The sequence below is a fragment of the Colletotrichum gloeosporioides genome (assembly GCF_011800055.1).
Source record: "Colletotrichum gloeosporioides strain Lc1 chromosome Unknown consensus_17, whole genome shotgun sequence".
In the NCBI taxonomy this organism is placed as follows: domain Eukaryota; kingdom Fungi; phylum Ascomycota; class Sordariomycetes; order Glomerellales; family Glomerellaceae; genus Colletotrichum; species Colletotrichum gloeosporioides.
In genome coordinates this window covers 730027-749611 of record NW_025544662.1, presented here as the reverse complement: position 1 = coordinate 749611, position 19585 = coordinate 730027, and the positions used below count along the sequence as shown (strand labels likewise).

Sequence of the window (19585 nt, the reverse complement as noted above, 5' to 3'; positions counted from 1 at the left end):
AGCATTACCAGAGATGCCTTGTGGCAACGTTGAGGTCTCAATGGTGTGTTACACCGCGGCAGGCTTGCCCGATTCTTCTCAGCTCTTATCAACCACCACTCCCTCGACCAATGACATCGCCAAATCTAGAGACGCCTCAACAAAGAGTTATCAGCCTAATCTCGTATTGTTCGCCGCCAAAAGTTGACTTGAAAGGCAGTGCTAGGCTGACCAGAGAGAGGCCGCCTGGCAGGCTGGTGCAGGTGCTTCAGGCAAAATGGCATACATATTGTCATGTTCAACCAATCCATACTACACGACACGGTTTCACGACTGAATTCAATATATGGGCGTTCGACCTCAGGCTTTGCGCAGATCTCTCAGGAATTTGGCTCATTCCAATATCAGTTGAAACGCGATCGTCAAAACTGTTGCACACGTTGATAGACCAACACAAAGCCATGTCTTCACCCACTCAGAGCGCAACTGGGCGAAACGCGACAGCTTACTTGGAACAGGTTGGACGTTTCCTGAACGACCAATCCAAGCCGGTCAAAGATAGCAGCCATGCCGACAGTTGGTACTTGAAGTGCACCCAGAAGATTAATCAGAAATTCAAGGACAATGCGACAAGCCAAGAAAATATCGCAAAAGGCCTAGTCATGACCATACATGGCGAAAGACTATTGGAAGTCGATAAACCGGAAATTGAGGAAGCTTGGGGTTTCAGTCTTTCTGTTTGCAAGGACTACTGCAGTCGCGATCACATCAATATGGTAAAAGACCAAATCCTCACTCGCATAGCTGCCGTGAGACGAGATAACAGCTAACGTGAATCAATTCGCAGGCCACCAACTTCAATCGTATCGCCGCCGGGTCAACAAGCTATCTTCTTCCATGGCTGGCCCTTACAGCGCAGCTGCCATATGAGACGGGGGGCACCGGCTCTGACATCATGAGTGTTTGCCTTGGACTTGGAAGTCCCATGCTAATGACAGTTTCTCTCATGGTTACGATTCTCAACAAAACTTGGATTCGAAAGGCATTCAGAAAGCTTCGAAATCAAGATGGAGTGGAATCCGGGACAGGGATGCTAGCAAAAGCAAACGGTGCTGTAGTCATCACAGAAGCTGCTCAACAAGCACCCACACGTCTCGTCCAGATAGAACGGGCATTGATGGCACAAATGTTTCTGAGCGACCACAACGGATGGTGGAAACAAGCTGGAGATAAACTAAAGACGACTCGTAGAGGGGTCACTCTGTCACTCGTGGCTCAACTATCAGTAGCAATCATAGCCTGGATTCTTACGGCGGTAGGATCCCTGAAGACAAAAGTGGGCGATACAGAGGAAGCTCTCGTCCTTTCCTCGGGATCTCTTTGGATCTGGCTGGTATGAAAGACTTTCTTTGCTCATGGCGAGAACTGGACTGGGAAAGAGTCAATGCTGATCCCGGAGTAATCTAGGTCCCTGTCATCTTAGGCTGGATTCTTGTGGGTACGCAGAACAAAGCCGGCACCATGCAGTCGGCCCTCAAAGGGGCCAGTAGTTACCGCCCTGAAATTGAAGTTGCAGACGGACTTCGGGCTGCTCCAAACGCACGGAACAACTCAAGAAATGGGAGTACAAGCAGTCGCACAAGACTGTGGATATTCAACGTCGCCGGATTCCAGAAGCAAGAAGGACCGGCCTTCAATTACGCCCGCACTCTGACCTGGATCAACTTCGCCAATAATCTCCTTGTCGCTTATGAGGATGCGATTCGTCCTCATAACATGAATGCAACTGGTCCGCAGCAACCTCCTGAATCTCAAGCTGCTCCACAGCCATCTCCCGCAGGATCTCAAGCCAACCTCACACATCAAGACAGCAACAGTATTCATCGGGGTCCTTTGTACGAGTACTCAACATTGGATGGGCTGTCTGAGGCAAAGCCTATCTTTTGGAAACATTTGGCTTTTTCGATACTTATGGGCGTCCTGATACAATGGGGTACAACCATCCTTGCATTCATCCTAGCCTTTGAGACAGTAGTCAAGGGCCTGGGTTGCAGATCGGGTAGCTACCTCATATATGGCATACTCTCGACTGCAGCGTGCGCATCTTTGGTTCTCTCCGCCGCACTTTCCCACGTTGCTATGCGAGGATACGAGAGAATACGTATCGCACAGCAACACCAGAATGAGCCGAGGCTTGGACTAGGAGCACAACTTTGCGGAGCTTTTGCAGTCTTCTTACGGTTACTTGGCTGCTTCTTGCTTGTAGCTAACACTGTATGGCTTCTGCTGATTTCTATATGGGAGCTAATTGGCTTCTTCGACAGCTGCTACTGCGCGTCGACGGAGCTAAGTAAGAAAGAGTCCGGTTGGATCCTTCTGTTCAAAGGCACGGATGCGCTGAAGGAAGATGCGCAAAAAGCATGGGGAGTTGGAATTGGTTTGGGATTCGTTCTCATTTTTGTGGCAATCGCTGTATTTTATCTGGCCTCTAGACATAAACACGACTAGTACTACTGGTAGATCTAAGCGTAACAGGTCTACGTGTGGGGCGAAGGATGCCTCACCTTTCAGTGTCTACGCTGCTATATTTCTCATTTGCATGATGGATTTTAAGCTTTACTTGGATCATAACGAGAGCAAGGATTGAATAATCAAAAGTGTGATTATTACAGCTATTACCACAGACACGTTTAGATATAGCATCAATGATAGCGATAACGACGTTGAAGGTTATAGAGAGTAGGTCAGAGAAGTTGTCTTTTAAGCACAGAGAGAATAGTTGGTCTTCTAAGTAGGCTCGTTCGAGCAGTACACTGCCGCCGCAGTAAGTCTCAGTAAATCTACAACAGCATGTGGCATTCATTGTTTGACGGGCAATGTTGCAATGCACCTCATAGCTGATCTCTCGGGTCACGACTGCCTATTGCTTTACCCACAGGCGTCGGGGCAACGCTACACGTCCAGTCCCCGTCTCACCGGTTGACGTGCAGCTTTGCGGGCGCTCAAGAACAGAGTCACTCCGGCCCTTCGACAAATCATCCGTCAAGAATAAAAGGAGACGCCCGCAGAGACCCCTATTCCGGCCACATGCTACGTGCGGACCGAAGAGTTTGATCCACGACAGCAAGACGCCTACTGCTCATTGGTCCAGCATGATGGATGGCCGTTCATGTGGTGCGCCATGGCGCCCGCTGAACTGCATCTTGGAACGCGATATCAGGGACTGCTCCAGTGTGACTGCTAAGAGAACGGCGGTTTGTACATATTTAAGAAGACAGCCATGAGTGATTGTTGTCCTCAACATCCTTTGATTCCAGGGTAAAAGGTTTTTGAACTAAACGCACAACGCAAAGACGCACCACTGAAGATACAGGCAATGTTTTCAGGTATCTATTTATCTTGCCCTATCTATCTAAGTCTACTTACTGATAACTCACTAGGGAAAAAATACGCGGCCGTTTGGTCTGTTGCTGCTAAAGACTGCTTACATTTGTGCGATGTCATACCGGTGAAGTCTTGCCCTCAGCGAGAAAATACTACCAGACTCCGTGACGGAATCGAAAATAAGACGCATAATCAGCAAATACAATGATGCGTTTGCATGTTGAAGTAATTCCCTCTCAACACAAAGAAGAATCTTGATTTTGTCACCGCGGTTGACAACAGGGAGGGGTTTACACCGACTTCGGAGAGTGTCCGGCGGAATGGGACCTCGAAAATTGGTCAATCCAACTGCCAGATTCGGAAACGTCATTTGTGTCTGTCCGTTGGTCGTTCTCTTACATTGAAAGAGCATGTGAGCTCTCGAGCTGAAGGATCAACCCCACGCCGACGTCACGGCAGACCGTCGGGCATGGGAGTCGAAGTTGGCCGAAAACCCCGCACAACTACTGACATGGGCTTCGATAGGCGAAGCTTGTTTCCACACCCAGCTCTCAAGCCAGCATGGCTAGCAGTTGAACTGCATGTTCGGCAGCGAGAGCCTGGATGTTTAGCTATCAGCGCCTATGCGAGCTTATCATGATCCATACCCCGGGATCCGGTCGGGAAGTGGGAAGTGGGGCTTGCATCGCGGTCGCCCCCGAATCTACGGCACTTTGTTGTTGTTCGAATTTCTTCATTGAAGTTCATCTGGCAAGTCCTGATTCAATTGTTTGAACCGCTAAATTAGACTAGACTTATTCACAAGTGGAACTGAAATAGTCACCACAACGTTCAATTTGCGTTCCAACCCAGCGCGAATTTTGGCGCATATGGTCCAGCTCGCATCTGGCATGCCTGGCTTGCCGGTTGGCTATGTAGTCCGAGATAAGAACGGGAGATAAGCAGACTGCGACGTCAACTTAGTCTCTCCGGCATTACGTATGCTTCATCGCAAGGATAGCCTTACCTATCGTTCAAAAGGCCGTCATGAGGTTGATGGCCGCTGCCAATCACGTGGGGTCGAACCGAAGACACCAGTCAGGAATTGCATGCGCAAGTCACAGCAATCACTGGCAATTCCCTACGAGACCGCTCCAGATTCCCATGCTAGAGCACTTACTTTTCTTGTAGGCCTATACTCTATAACTAGGTAGTTTTAACGCTGTTATCGTCAACATTTTCGTCATTGTTATCGTTGCCCGTCGTCGTCTTCATTCGTCGTCTTCATTCGTCGTCGTTATTTCTTCCATTTTCTTTCATCCCTTCTACGATTTATCATCCTCCCCGCATCAAGCTCACAGACATCTTCTGATGACCCCACATGCCCAGCCTCTCCGCATGGCCGGCAATGCTGGAGCCGCCCATCCACCCGATGAGCAAGGACCGGCCCTGGGAGAGAACCCGCAGGACTGGGCCCCAAGATAACGAACCGATAATCCGTTTCTTCACGGCTTGCGAGAAGAATCCAGTCGATTGGTCGAATGTTTCTTCTCGGACCTACTATCCAAGTTTGGCCTTGGTCTTATCAATCGATGCTCCGCAACAACGCACCCTGGTGATCTCGACAGCCGAGCTGGTGGCAGGCAAACCAACGGCCACAATCATCTTTAGCAGCACATCATCATCTTACAGCTGTAATTTGGGATGAACTGCGACCGAAAGTCCCGCTGGCCGCGGCCCGCGATATCAGCATCCCCCGGCTTGTCTATCACGGGCCGGAGCTGAATCTAGCAACTCTGTGCGATCATCCCGCTTGGAGGTGGGCTACATCACAAAGGTTCCTGCATGATAGCAAGCCCGGTCACGTAGCTCGCATGTCAATGTCTGTCGGAACGGCATGGTGTTGAACCGAATGCCACAGATGAGGCTCCCGTTGGTTGGCGGCTCGGCCTACCATTCAGGGTTAGTCCAGATCAGGGTATGGACGTTGGCTGCGACATGGGAACCGCCTGCCAGTCGATAGTCTAATGGAGACATTCTAGATTCTCGTTGATACGACTACATCACCGGTGTCGGGGTTGGCCAGTATTGGCGACATCATCGCCGGATGTCTCGCCGATGGAGTCCAGAGAGAGTCCTGTACATAAAGACCATCAGCGGTCTCATGTAGAAATGGTATCCCAGAGCTCCAAGCGCCTCTTTGAGTACTCCATCCTGCCTGACAAGACAATTGCACCTCAGACAATATGGGCTTCTCTTCGCTCACACGCACCCTCGGTCTGGGAGCCCTTCTTCTGCTCAGCTCTGACATCATCCCGCAAGTCAATGGCCTCCCCAAGGCCCCATGGGCTCAGCAGCGCGCCAAAGGGCATGGCCGCAAGGCCCTCGCCCATGCTATGAGCAAACGCCAGCTCAGCAACAGCTCCGAGCCTGCGGACTGCGTTGTTCACGACCCCAATGACGTTGACGCCCCGAAGGAGAACATCTGGAGCGGCTTGACCGGCCCCGAGGCCGCCGGTGTCACAGAATGGCTGTTCGCTCAAACGGAGCTGAACCTCACACAGAGCGAGAACGCTACTTCATGGGATAACACTATGTAAATGAGCCAGATTCTAGCTTTCTGGGACTCAGGCTGACATCGGCAGTGTTCTTGTGGAGCTCATGGCCCCCAACAAGTCCGAGGCCCTGGCCTACATCGACGGAAGCGCTGCGGCCCCAGCCCGCTACGCCCACGTCTTGATCGACTTCAGCGCTTCCGAAGACCCGGAGTACCAGGACATCATCGTCGGCCCTCTTCCCGTCACCAACGGCACCACCAAATGGGAGCGCCTCGACTACCCGTACACCCGCAAGACTAGTGGCCGCGTCCGCAACCTTGATTCTGATGATGATCTGGCCCAAGATTGGCTCTACGATGTCAGCAAGACCGTCGCAGACATCACCCTGGACCTGTGGAACGCTACTGCTCTCGGCCTCGACAACGACACCCTCACCATCTGGGGCATTGACCCTTACTACCAGGACGATGGCCGCGTCCAGCGCTGGGACACGTTCTGGAGCATCCCCAACACGATCTTCGATGTTGAGTCCATGATGCCCATGGGTCTTTTCTTCATGTCAGACGTCACCGGACGTGACCCTTCTCAATGGACTGTCGAGGGATGGTACTATAACGGCATCTTCTACGAGACTACTGAGGAGTTCCGCAACGCCTACTGGAGCGGAAAGGTCGAGAAGCTTGGCGGAAACTGGGCTGGAGACTGGTCTGCGACCGACCAACAGGGCGAGATTCTCCCCCTTGACACCAACGCTCCCCCCACCTCAGTCGCCCCCCAGGGTGCCAGATATTCCGTGGACCCCGACAGGAAGTATGTCGAATGGATGGGCTGGAGCTTCTACGTTGGCTTCACGCGCGACACCGGCATGGCCCTCTATGACATCCGCTACAAGGGCCAGAGAATCCTATACGAGCTTGGGCTCCAGGAAGCCTTGGCTCACTATGCCGGCAGCGACCCTACCCAGTCTCACGTGGCCTACCTCGACACGTACTACGGATTCGGCCCCTTCGCCTTCGAGCTTCTCAAGGGATACGACTGCCCGTCATACGCCACCTACCTGAACTCCTCCTTTTACGTCTCCGAGACAACCCACACCCACCTGAACAGCATTTGCCTCTTCGAGTACGACGCCGACTACCCGATGGCTCGCCACAGCTCTCAGGAGTACGTCACCGCCACCAAGAACGTCTACTTTACCGTTCGCTCGGTGTCCACTGTCGGAAACTATGACTACATGTTCAGCTACTCCTTCTTCCTGGACGGGTCTGTCGCGGTCGAGGTCCGCGCGTCCGGCTACATCCAGGCCGCCTTCTACGCCAAGAACGAGGGATACGGCTTCAAGATCCACGACAACCTCTCCGGCTCCATGCACGACCACGTCCTCAACTTCAAGGCCGACTTCGACATCTTTGGCACGGAGAACAGCGTCCAGCGCATGCACCAGGTGCCCACCACCCAGGTCTACCCGTGGTCCAAGGGCAAGGCCCTCAACACCATGAAGGTCGAGCGCGAGTTCATCGAGAACGAAGACCAGGGTCGCTTCGACTGGAGCTACAACAACCAGGATCAGCTCTTCGTCCTTAACCAGGAGGTCAAGAACAGGCACGGCGAGTACCGCGCCTACCGCATCCTGCCTTACACCGGTCTGGCGCACTTGACGGTGAAGGACTCCAACGTCCTCAAGAACGCGGCCCGATGGGCTGAGCAGGACATCATGGTCTCCGTCCGCAAAGACACCGAGCCCCGAAGCAGCCACCCGTACAACAACCAGGACGTCGAGAACCCGCCCGTCAACTTCAACGACTTCTTTGACGGCGAAAGCCTGAACCAGACGGACCTGGTGCTGTGGCTCAACCTCGGCATGCACCACGTCCCGCACACCGGCGACCTGCCCACCACCGTCTTCACCACGGCGCACTCGGGCATCCAGTTCATGCCGGCCAACTACTTCGAGGTCGGTCCCAACGTCGAGACGGTCAACATGGTCCGCATCAACTACCACGACGGCAACACCACGGACGTGTTGACCTTCGGAGCCGAGACCGACGCTTGCGGCTTGGATTACGAGCCCACTCAGGTGGACCTGTGGGAGTACAAGGGTGATGTCGTCGTTCGCAAGTTCCCCTACTTGCCTGACGATCCTTATTATGAGACGGACAGCATTGTCTAAGTGATGCAGGTCTGAAATGTACATAATCTTAACGATCCTGGGATGAACATTCATGAGCATATGACAGAGAGACAAGGAAACGGAAAGAGAAGAGTAAGGCGGAGGAGAAGAAATGCGAAGCGGGGTTGGTGGGGGAATCAGGGGATGCATTGTCTTTTCATGATGAAATTACAGTAAAAATAATTCCTTCTTCAAGAAACAGCACGATGCAGAATAGAAGTCTGATCGATCGGAATGGCGTGATATCTGACCACTTGATTATTCCGAGGCACGGAAAGATGTGCATTCAACCGGTCGCAAGTTATTCCTGTCTTCGAGGATACACCGTTGTGTCTGCCAACATATTAGCGCGGGTCACAGTACAAAGTCGTGTACCAGGGATCCGTCAGCCTCGGTTCACAGTCTCTGTTGGGTATTTTCAGCGCAAGAATGCGCAACCATCATCTAATTAAACAGGTTACAACTTTATATCGACGGTGATCCATGCTTCGCGTGTGTCTTTAGCGAACCACTGCCCAGTGCTGGAGAAAATAGCGACAGGATCTCGGACTCTGCAGTAAGACGACTGGTGCTGCAACCACATCGATGACTTCAACCAATCATGTCAATAAAGGCACAGTTAAAATTGGAGATTCTGCCCGAAATAGGTATATTTTTCTGCTCTCCCTCTTCCTCAAGGCCTCCCGTCCCCTCCCGTCTTGTCATCCACTCTCCCTAATAACGGTCAACTTCCAAGGGAGCATGACAGGATCGACAGATCATCATCAGGGACGAAGAGGACGGGGTCTCCAGGAACAACGCAGGCAACAGCCCCGTCTTCACGCCTCGAAAATTCGAGACCGTGAGACCTGTCCCGATTGTCAGGTCATTGATCATCGATGATCGCCCGGAGCAGCCTCCGCGCGGAATCCACAACGTTCCTCGGTTGCAGCAAATATTGTGTCCCGGCCAAGCGGTCGCCCGTTCGCCCTACAGCAACAAGCGCCGGCCCCAACTCCCAGGTTTCCCCGGCTAGAAACATCACAGGCAGCAGCAGGGCCCCCAAAACACATTCACGACGGTGTCGTCGATAATATCGCCGACGTGTCTTACGCAGAGAAACGGAGCATACCGCGCTGGCCCTAGCCGTCCATCCCTAGACGCCAAGTGACAGGTTCGCGAGTCCTCGGCAATCCCTTGAGACCTGGCCGGCGTTGGCATTCCTGGCCCGGGCACTTTTTATTTTTTGACAGCTCCCACAAGTGTCTCTCTTTCGGTGGATGTCTCCCGACATACAAACGAGATGGATTCTTAAGCTATGTGGCTATCTCATGTTTCTGTTTATGTCTCTTCTTCCCGCGCTAGTGCCGGTAGCGCATGTCCTAGATCATGTAGCGACCGGCGTCGATTGGCCCTCCAGCTCGGTCGTGGCGCCAGCAACCAACCCTCGGGTTGGATGGACAAAGGTGCCGCGGGGTGGACCAGACGATGTCACGTAACCTGGCGGAAGCTTGAAAGCGCCTCACTCGTGGAGGGGAAGTCTCCCCGCAAGAGGCTTACTGGTTTCCGCTTTGCCACATGCTTCTTCATGCTTCGCAATATCTCCATCGTTCTTTCTTACCATCACTACCTTGGACTTGCATTAGCTCGGCGCATGTTTTCACGATCCCATCACTGCGGCCATTGTTGGAAGCCCAGCAACACCCGGGACAACGTCTCGTGTCTTACAAGCTAGACGTCTGGATTCGCAGTCGTCATCGTCGGGCAGCAAAAGAGCTCCTCTTCTGCTCTCCCTCGATGCTGGGTGTTTCAGACATTCAGCTTGACAGGCCACATACGACTACCACTGCGAGGCACTGAGGTTCGAGATATGAGCATTCCGGCCAGCCTATCACATCTCAATCGCACGACAAACGGCAGTCTTCCCATAGTCTCCCATACCATCATCCCATCGTATCCCCCCGATGCTATCGAGGGGGTTCGAGATACGCCAGCGCCGCCCAGTCTGCGCCGAGCACGCGCATGAAGCCATCCAGCCACAACTTCGAGAAGCGACCTAGCGCGCTCTCTCCATGCCAGAGGCTGTCGTTCGGCGTCTGCCACCTCGGTGTCTGCCATGACGCTCGACGGCTAGCACGTCAAGGGCGGGAGACGGGAAAATGATAGGGATCCACCCCAATGTCTCCGTTAGTAAATCAGGCACTACGGTGACATGTCTAGCAGAGACAGACAAGTTCACCTTATCGAGGCTATTACCACGGGGATTGAGCCGGTTTAGCTGGCTGTCAATCCGCCTCACCAACAGCGCTGTCTCAATGTCTCCGAAGGACCGGATCTGAAGGCGATGTCTCACGGTATCCATCTTTTCCATTTTCTTTTCTTTCTCAGGTCCCAGCCGCTCTGATGTACACACCGGCAGGATACCCTGCAATGATTGTGCTTTGAACCGCGGAACCGCGAGCAATGCCCTTTTCGAGGCTGCCCGTCTCGGCCAAGAAGCAACAATATTCAGCCCCGGGATCGCATCTTTGACTCCGATCCGAGCTATTCGGTCAAAAAAGCAATTACGAATCCACATCCTGACCAATCCATCTCACAGATCTAAGGCGCAAAGAAACCATGAAGACGCCGTGCGCTTGCCCGATCGGAAGAATCCGTCTCCAGAGAGCTGGGTTGGCTGGCACTAACACACACGCACCCAACATCCAGCCTGCATGTGCTCTTCTTTCTTTCAGCAGCCAAGCCACGCAAGCCATGGTTCCTGATCGACTTCTGCACACGATGATGCAGGGCCAAGATAACCTCTGGCGCGCCACGTTGGCCCGGCTATGCCCGTCGGTTCTGCTGGAGGAAAAAGCACACTGCATGGGACGAAGACACCCTAGTCTCGGCAGCCAATCCCCTTTCAAGCGCACTCCCTCCAGCTGTCTGAACTGAACCTCCCACCCCGTCCATCCATCTCACACCCAACCACCTCCCCTCTATTTTTGTGAGACTACCGGCTTGGCCACACCCATTCCGACGGGACCTTTCAGCCGTCGACGCAACCGTGCCTTTCGAGGCGTAACTTCTTTTCTCCCACTACGCCACGTGACTAGAGTGCCTCCACGGCTTTTCGACCTCCCTCGTCCAAGTTTAGCTGTACCCGTCGATGGGCGCCGGGGCAAGGCCGGGGTCCTCGTGCCTGGGATGACGGGCCCAACCCAACGTCGCCGGATTCTATTTTGGCTGCGGAGACTATTCTTCAGGCGTGGCGTTCGCCTATGGCATCTACCGGTGGGCACCACATGTGACGGGTCATGAAGGCATTCGCCCTTTAGCATCATGAAGGGGGTCTATATCAGGCCATCAGGGCCGCTCTCCCTTGGTGATCTTCTTTTCCCCATCACACCAGAATCAAAAAATCCAAGAACACCATTTCCTAGTCTCTTTTTCCTATCTCTTTTCCTTTTTCTCTTATTTCCTTATTTCTTTTGTCTTCTCTATATCTTGGGCTTGTTTCCTTATCTCCCACCACTCCGTCATCTCCTGGTCCGACCTCTCTCATCGTCCTCTTTCGTTAACTTTGAGCTGTCCTGCCTGTAAGTCGTCCTGTGCATGATGAGGACCATCGAGCCACTGTACTGACAGAATCATCAGTTCTTCCCTTACCCTCGCCGACAATGTCTTCCAATTCTGCCATGGCTTCCTCTATCACTCTTCCGGTCGAAGAAGTGCATCATGTCAACCCTGAGCTTTCTCTTACACCACCTGCGAGGGCCTTCTTCCCGATGAACAGCCGCAACTCTTCAACGCACACCCTCGTTGTTTCGGAGCCTGCTCACGAAGCCCCAACGTCCGTCGCTTCAACCCACGATTCCGACGACGATGAAGACGAGATCACCGTTCCCGATAAGAAAGGCAATCGAGCCTACCGGTATGTGCGCTGGAACTTTGGCTCCGTCTACCGCCGCATCTTCACCCTCGCCTTCCTCGCCAACATCGCATGCCTCATATTCGTCATCCTCAACTCCGTCCTCACGGGCGCCGCCTTGACTCCCCAGACCTGCGCCACAGCCGTCTCCGCCAACATCCTCGCGGCCCTCTTCATCCGCAACGAACACACCGTCAACGCAATGTTCAAGGTCTTTGTCCTCTTCCCCGCCAAGGCGCCGCTTTCCATCCGCCGCGCCTTCGCAAAGGTCTACTCCTACGGCGGCATCCACTCCGGCTGCGGCGTCGCCTCCTTCTTCTGGTTCGTCCTCTTCCTCGTCGTCCTCACCGCCGAGATGGACCGCCCCAGCACCGTCCTGCGCGCCTACATCCTCCTCAACAGCTACCTCATCGGCCTCCTCCTCTTCCTCATCATCGCCTTCGCCCACCCGCGCGCTCGCGTGCTCCTGCACAACTGGTTCGAGGGCACCCACCGCTTCCTTGGCTGGTCCGTCGTCCTCCTCTTCTGGGCCCTCGTCATGATGCTCGCCGAGGACTACGCCGACGCCGCCAACATCCCCTACGCCGCCTCCGTCGTCATGACCCCGTCCTTCTGGATGCTCATCGTCATCACCGCCCTCGTCGCCTACCCCTGGACGCGCCTGCGCCTGCGCGACGTCGAGGCCGAGGCCATGTCCGCCCACGTCGTCAAGCTCAACTTCGACTACGCCGACGTGCACTACGGCCAGGCCGTCCGCCTCACCGACGCGCCGCTCCGCGAGACGCACGCCTTCGCCGTGATCCCGAACCCCGCGGCCCCGACCGCCGCCGACGCCGAGAAGGGCCAGGTGAAGGGGCTCAGCAACGCCGGCAAGAAGGGCTTCTCGGTGCTCGTGTCGAACGCCGGCGACTGGACGGACAAGATCATCAAAAACCCGCCCAAGAAGATCTGGACCCGCGGAGTCCCGCAGTACGGCGTCCTCCGCGTGGCCGGCCTCTTCGAGCCCTGTATCGTGATTGCCACCGGCTCCGGCATCGGTCCGTGTCTGAGTTTGTTCGTGCAGAAGCCCGACCACCCGGTGCGCATCATCTGGTCTACGCAGCGGCCCGCCGAGACGTACGGACAGGCCGTGATCGACACCATCTACAAGGCCGACCCGAACGCCGTCATCATCGACACCAAGAAGACGGGCCGTCCCGACCTGGTTGCGATCACATACCGCATCTGGGAGAGCAGCCGGCGCCAAGCGGGTATTGCGCAGATTGAGAACACTGGCGGCAAAAAGATGGGTCCCTGCGAGGCGGTCGTGATCATCTCTAACCAAAAGGTGACGAGGAAAGTCGTATACGGGCTTGAGAGCAGGGGCATTCCTGCCTACGGTGCGATTTTCGACTCTTAGACGGGGTTTGGGGTCAAGCGAAGAAGGGGTCAAAAGGGATAGAGCCGGCGTTTCTTTTTCATTTCAGGTGGCTTTCTCCGGATACCGCATGCATCATCACGGAGTTTGGCATAGCGGGCATCAGCGACACATAGACTTGGGTTCATTTACTTTATCTTCTCCCACTCATTTGGCTTTACTATACCATTTAAATTTTCATTAAATCTCATCAATTATTTCTAAGATTCTAAAACTTTCCTCTCGGGTTTTGACTGTGAATAAGATGTTTACATCACGTAAATGATGTGTGGAGGGTATGCAAAGGCTACATTAACACCCTGTTCACTTACCTGGTCACTAGCCAATCATGGCACCTATCTGGTCGGTTAGCTCAGTTGGTTAGAGCGTGGTACTAATATCTCATCTGAGATGTTCAGTAATGCCAAGGCCGGGAGTTCAAGCCTCCCACTGATCAATCTTTTTGTTTTTGCACTTAATGTGCATCAGGTATTTAAAATCGTAAGAACGGAGGCCACTTGCATTTAATAATAATTGGATCATGATGTTTGTTGCTGGTGGGTAGCATTCAGATTCGATGGAGGAAGGTTCGGCCCACGTTCCGCTAAAGGAAGTAATGTTTGTGGGGGAAGCACCTGCCAGCGATTGAAATACAGCACTTCACCTTCCATAACTCTTGCCCTTTCCCTGTGCCAAACTGCTGCCAAACTTCAACTTCCCATCACGACGACCAACCATCGACTTGTGCGTCCTCCAACACCATGGATTAGCGACCATCATTAGACTCGGATCTCGGCATCCTCACTCTTGGCTACTGCCCAGAAGCCCTGAGTCAACGAACAGCCGTCGATTGCCGCATCGGTGGTCGCCCCTACCGACTCGTTCCAAGAGATCACGTCGACGACTAACGACGGCCGATCCTACGGCAGCGTTCACCAGGCCCGGAATCCAATAAACGGACCGACCATCATTGGCTTCTGCTCCCTTTCGCCCTGTCTCGACCCAACAAACCAGAGACAAAAGATCCTCCTCCTCTCTCGTCACGAACACCCAAGCAAGACAATTCCAGCCTCGGAACTCCCTCCCGCTTGCTTATTGCGGCTCACCAGCAAGCACCCGCCCTGTCGCGCCTCCAGTGTGTCTGGTGTCATCCGTTTGTCATCGTCCCAGGCACCGAGCAATCTACAGATTGGGCGTGTGTCACCTCCACGAGGCCGTCAAGGCTTCGTCTCTCCAATCACCGACTGTCTTGCGTGCTTGGCTTCGGTCGAGGCAGTACCGCAACGTCGCATCGCGGCCAGCCGAGATGAAGACTCTCTGCGCCCAGAATACCCGCGTTCCGTGCCTTACTGTCTCCTTTCTGGGCACCAACACACCCATTCAACCGGCGCTTCACCAACCTGCCCAGCCAGGATTGCCACAGTTCACGCCCGACACATCTATTAACAAAGATTTCGAGCTGAACAATACTCCGACGATAATTCGCTCGACTTCCGGTTGGCTTTCCCCCTCGACGGGCGTGGCCGAGACTTGACTCTCAATACCAGACACTACGCCGCCCAAACCCCTGGGATTTCGCAAACACGCTTTCTTCTGAATGGCCCCCCGCAATCTATCACAAGCTCCCCGGCGTTTGTCTCGACGCTTGGCGTCTTGGCCCGGAACACGCCTTCACATCCACTGCAGGGACCCGGCAGACAAACGAACGCATCGGAGACCTCGCGCCCATGAGTGATCATGGTTGAAAGTTGTTGAGGTTGCATCCAGCTCCTGGCGTGCAGCCCAAGGGACCCCAGCTGACGGCCAGGAGGCCCCGTTCGATGGGGAAGCGCGGCTCGAATTGCCGGCGCGCAACGTGGGGTAGCGCCTTCGTCTGCCTCCGCGTTCCCGTTCCTGGACATGGCGGCCATGCGCTGCACGCCTTTTTCAACCTCACTCCAACAGTCCCGAGACATTGCATCTTGGGATCCAGAGTTTTGGATACCGTGCTGTTCTGAATCTAGAGGCGCAAGACGTGTTCGAAAACCAGCTGAAAGATTTCTCCTTGCTGCGCATGTTTCTTTTTCATCAGCATTAGTTCGTCTCATGTGCAAACTCCCGTCCCGCGTCTAATGCCATCCTCCTTCATCTGATTTGCTGTTTCTCCTCATGCCTCTGGTAGATTAGATATCCTGGATCACCCCCGGTCATGAGGCTTGACCAACAAAGGCAATCAGCAATGTTACATTCCGTTGGCAGACTTTCAACCCCACCACCACGTCTTCAACCGCACTCCCTCCATGGACCAGACAAACATTTCCTCCTATCGGCGGATTCGTATACCATGCATCCCATCCACAATCAAATCAACCGTGACTGGACGAGCCAGATTGCGGGAATATGTGGTCATGTGGCAGCAGCGCCAACTTTGGGACATCCCATCTGGCTGAAAGAAGAAAGTCGCATAGGAGAAGAGGGAGGCAAGGTGATTTGATGGGCAGGGGGAAGGATTGGCAGATGTCGAGAAGATGTTGCCCCTTTAAATATTGCCTCTCCCATCTGCGAGTTGCAGAGAGTCGATTACGGTTTTGGTTGTTAGACCTTTGTTGACGTTGACGTCCGGCACCATGAAGTTCTTCGGTCGCACCGGTGCTCTGGCAGCCCTCTTGGCGGCTTCGCCGCGTACGTGATCGAACATCCTAACTAATACTTTTGCTAACAACATCGCTTAGTCCTAGAAGGAGTTGCAGCTCAGGCCTCGACTCCGACAACCTACACCGACCCGACAACCGGCATCATCTTCAGTACATGGTCTGCTACGACTGCTCAAACCGCCGGCGGCCTGACGTACGGTTTCGCCCTACCTCAAAATGCACTGACGGTGGATGCCAACGAGTATATTGGTTACCTTGTATGTCATCGCTATTTTCTCAGAGACGCCCTACTCGATGCTAACAAAGTGAATAGCAATGCGCTTCCAAGAACGGGCAAGGCACTGGTTGGTGCGGCATCTCCCTCGGTGGCACAATGACGAACAAGCTCCTTGTGATGGCATGGCCCAACGGCAATGAAATCCTCACCTCCTTCCGCTGGGCCACTGGCTACGACATGCCAGCCGTCTATGCCGGTGACGCCAAGCTCACCCAGATCTCCTCCACCATCAACGCCACCCACTACACCCTCATCTACCGATGCCAAAACTGCTTCCAATGGAACCATAACGGTGCTACTGGTAGCGTCAGCACCTCTGCCGGCTCCATGGTCCTCGGCTGGGCCCAGGCGTTCAGCAGCCCAACCAACCCAACCTGCCCAGCCAACATCGGTCTCGCACAACACGAGAACCAGAACATTCACGGGACCTCGCTGAACAGCGACATCGCTAACCCGTCGTACTCTGCCTGGGCTGCGCTGGCAACGAAGACCGTCACAGGCAACTGCGGTGGAGGAAGCACGTCCACGTCGGTTCCTACTGCGACATCAACTGCGGCCCCAGGTCCTACTGGTGTCCCCGTTCCTTCTCAGTCTTACGACTATATCGTGATCGGTGCTGGAGCTGGCGGTATTCCTTTGGCTGACAAGCTGAGTGAGGCCGGCAAGAGCGTGCTGCTCATCGAGAAGGGTCCTCCATCTTCCGGCAGATGGGGTGGCACTATGAAGCCTACTTGGCTCGCTGGCACCAACCTCACCCGCTTTGATGTGCCTGGACTTTGCAATGAGATCTGGGAGAACTCAGCTGGCATCGCCTGTCAAGACACCGACCAGATGGCAGGCTGTGTCCTGGGCGGTGGAACAGCCATCAACGCTGCGCTTTGGTGGAAGGTCGGTTTCATCCTTTTGCTCGTCGTTGCGTATTACTAACTCGTCTAGCCGTACTCTGTGGACTGGGACTACAACTTCCCCACTGGCTGGAAGTCATCAGACGTAGCTGCCGCCACATCGCGGGTATTCTCCCGCATCCCGGGGACCACCACTCCGTCTCAGGACGGCAAGGTCTACCTCACGGCTGGCCGCGATGTCATTTCGACCGGTCTCAAGTCTGGCGGATGGACTGAGCTCGACCTCAACGCAAACCCTAACTCCAAAAACCGCACTTTCGGCAAGACGCCGTACATGTACTCAGGGGGCGAGCGCGGTGGGCCGATGGCAACTTACCTCGTGTCCGCAAGCAAGCGCTCCAACTTCAAGCTGTGGATGAATACAGCCGTGAAGCGTGTCGTCCGTACTGGCGGCCACATCACTGGTGTTGAGGTTGAGCCATACCTCAGTGGGGGATACCAAGGCACCGTCAACGTAACCGCGGTTACTGGCCGAGTGATCCTGTCAGCCGGTACCTTTGGCAGTGCGAAACTGCTGTTACGCAGCGGGATCGGACCAAAGGATCAGCTTGACGTTGTCAAGAGCTCCACGGACGGACCAACCATGATCTCGAACAGCTCATGGATCACACTTCCTGTTGGCTACAACCTTGAAGACCACACCAATGTGAGTTGAGCGATGATGTCGAATTTTGATGGAGACTGACCGATGACAGACTGACCTGGTGGTTTCGCACCCCGCTGTGGAGTTTTACGACTTCTACGAGGCGTACGACGACCCCAACGTTACTGACAAGAACTTGTACCTCAACAAGAGGAGTGGTATCCTGGCTCAGTCAGCGCCCAACATTGGGCCTCTGTAGGTTGCCCAATGCGCATCTTCAGACTGCCACTGACGCGATGACAGCTTCTTCGAGGAACTCAAGGGTGCCGACGGCATCACTCGCCAGCTTCAGTATACTGCTCGCATGGAGGGCAGCCTGGGTGCTCCTAACGGAAGTAAGTCCCCTCAACCTGTTCACTCACTTGGTGTCATAGCTGACCCTGCACGCAGAGTCCATCACCATCAGCCAGTATCTCGGTCGCGGTGCAACTTCCCGTGGCAGAATGACAATCCAGGGCAATCTTGGTACTGTCGTCTCTACCGTGCCCTACCTTCGCGACCAAAACGACGTCGAGGCCGTCATTAAGGGCATTGAAAACCTTCAAGCTTCCCTCAAGAATGTCGCCAACCTGACCTGGCTGTTCCCCGAGCCGGGAACGACGGCGAGGAACTACGTCAACAACATGCTGGTATCGTACTCCAACCGCCGTGCGAACCACTGGATCGGTAAGCTTTCTCATAGTGCCTTCAATGCGAATGAGTGTTGACAATGAAAACAATCGTGTAGGCACCAACAAGCTTGGCACCGGCGATGGCCGCAACGGCGGTGATGCCGTCGTTGACCTCAACACCAAGGTCTGGGGCACGGACAATCTCTTCGTCGCAGATGCGTCCATCTTCCCAGGCATGGTGACAACCAACCCCTCGTCCTACATCGTCGTGGCAGCGGAGCATGCTGCTGCGAAAATCCTCGCCCTTGCGACGGCCAAGGCTGGCGTGCTGTACGACCAGTGCGGTGGTTCGACATGGAATGGGAGCTTCCAGTGCGCCACGGGCTTGAAGTGCACTTTCAAGGACTCCTACTATTCTCAGGTACGTCGCCTTTCTTGGATCTTCTCAATCCCCCCAATGATGAGAACGAGGGGGAATATGGCCATTTTACAGGACATTGCTGACACAATCGACAGTGCTTGTAACTTTATCAGCGCTGAGGCATGCGAGTCAGGCAAATCGCACGTGGGCTTCCTCTATCTTTTCATGTACATACTTTCTTCATCTTCCTCGTACATATTTAAAACGAACTTCTGGGAACATATCTCGTATATATATCCACCCACCACAAGCTTACCCCGACTTGTCCGTTTCTGTGACCATCCCAATGACATAGCTCCCTCCCTCGGCCCGTCTTCATCAAACATGCGCACCAATGATGTGCATCCTGAGCTGCGCGAACCCCACACAAGCACAGCGCACCTGACGTCGCATCTGGCGAAAGATCTCCCGGCACCTGGGAATTCCCCAGTTTCCCCTCGCGCCGCCCCTCTTCATAAGGTTGGAACCATGCCTGCGTTTCCCTGTTCTGGGTGATCTGTGCTGTCAAACAGGTGGCCCGGTGCCTGTCAGGTACCGAGCGAAACCTCGGAGGGGGCCGGATGTGCGGCCTTGTTTTGCTGCTTTGCCTTGTTTACCGCTACCTTCCATTTTCTCGATGATGTCTTTTGCAGAAATGGGGTTCTGCTCCGGGGGACTGACACACTCAAGTCATTTTATCCTGCCCAAATGGACCCTCGTGACTGACTAGCCAAGCAAATTAGAGAAGGCGGCTGCAA

General features: G+C 54.3%; 4 protein-coding genes across 4 annotated transcripts; all 4 read left to right on the top strand.

Annotated features, from left to right (window-relative positions):
• Positions 1 to 440: 440 nt before the first annotated feature.
• On the top strand, positions 441 to 2487 carry GCG54_00011131 (uncharacterized protein; the record flags this gene model as incomplete). The annotated part of the gene is made up of 3 exons (XM_045411040.1): positions 441 to 755; positions 827 to 1372; positions 1447 to 2487. 3 exons carry the CDS (start codon positions 441 to 443, stop codon positions 2485 to 2487), a joined length of 1902 nt encoding a protein of 633 aa, XP_045268098.1.
• A 3101-nt stretch (positions 2488 to 5588) lies between these two features.
• On the top strand, positions 5589 to 8070 carry GCG54_00011130 (Primary amine oxidase lung isozyme; the record flags this gene model as incomplete). The annotated part of the gene is made up of 2 exons (XM_045411039.1): positions 5589 to 5938; positions 5988 to 8070. 2 exons carry the CDS (start codon positions 5589 to 5591, stop codon positions 8068 to 8070), a joined length of 2433 nt encoding a protein of 810 aa, XP_045268097.1.
• Positions 8071 to 11711: 3641 nt separating this feature from the next.
• Positions 11712 to 13361, top strand: GCG54_00011129 (uncharacterized protein; the record flags this gene model as incomplete). Its single annotated transcript, XM_045411038.1, has 1 exon — positions 11712 to 13361. The coding sequence occupies one exon, from the start codon at positions 11712 to 11714 to the stop codon at positions 13359 to 13361; it is 1650 nt and encodes a 549-aa protein (XP_045268096.1).
• Positions 13362 to 15964: 2603 nt separating this feature from the next.
• Positions 15965 to 18952, top strand: GCG54_00011128 (Cellobiose dehydrogenase; the record flags this gene model as incomplete). Its single annotated transcript, XM_045411037.1, has 9 exons — positions 15965 to 16019; positions 16070 to 16248; positions 16305 to 17156; positions 17205 to 17819; positions 17869 to 18011; positions 18060 to 18151; positions 18207 to 18482; positions 18544 to 18848; positions 18944 to 18952. 9 exons carry the CDS (start codon positions 15965 to 15967, stop codon positions 18950 to 18952), a joined length of 2526 nt encoding a protein of 841 aa, XP_045268095.1.
• Positions 18953 to 19585: the final 633 nt, after the last annotated feature.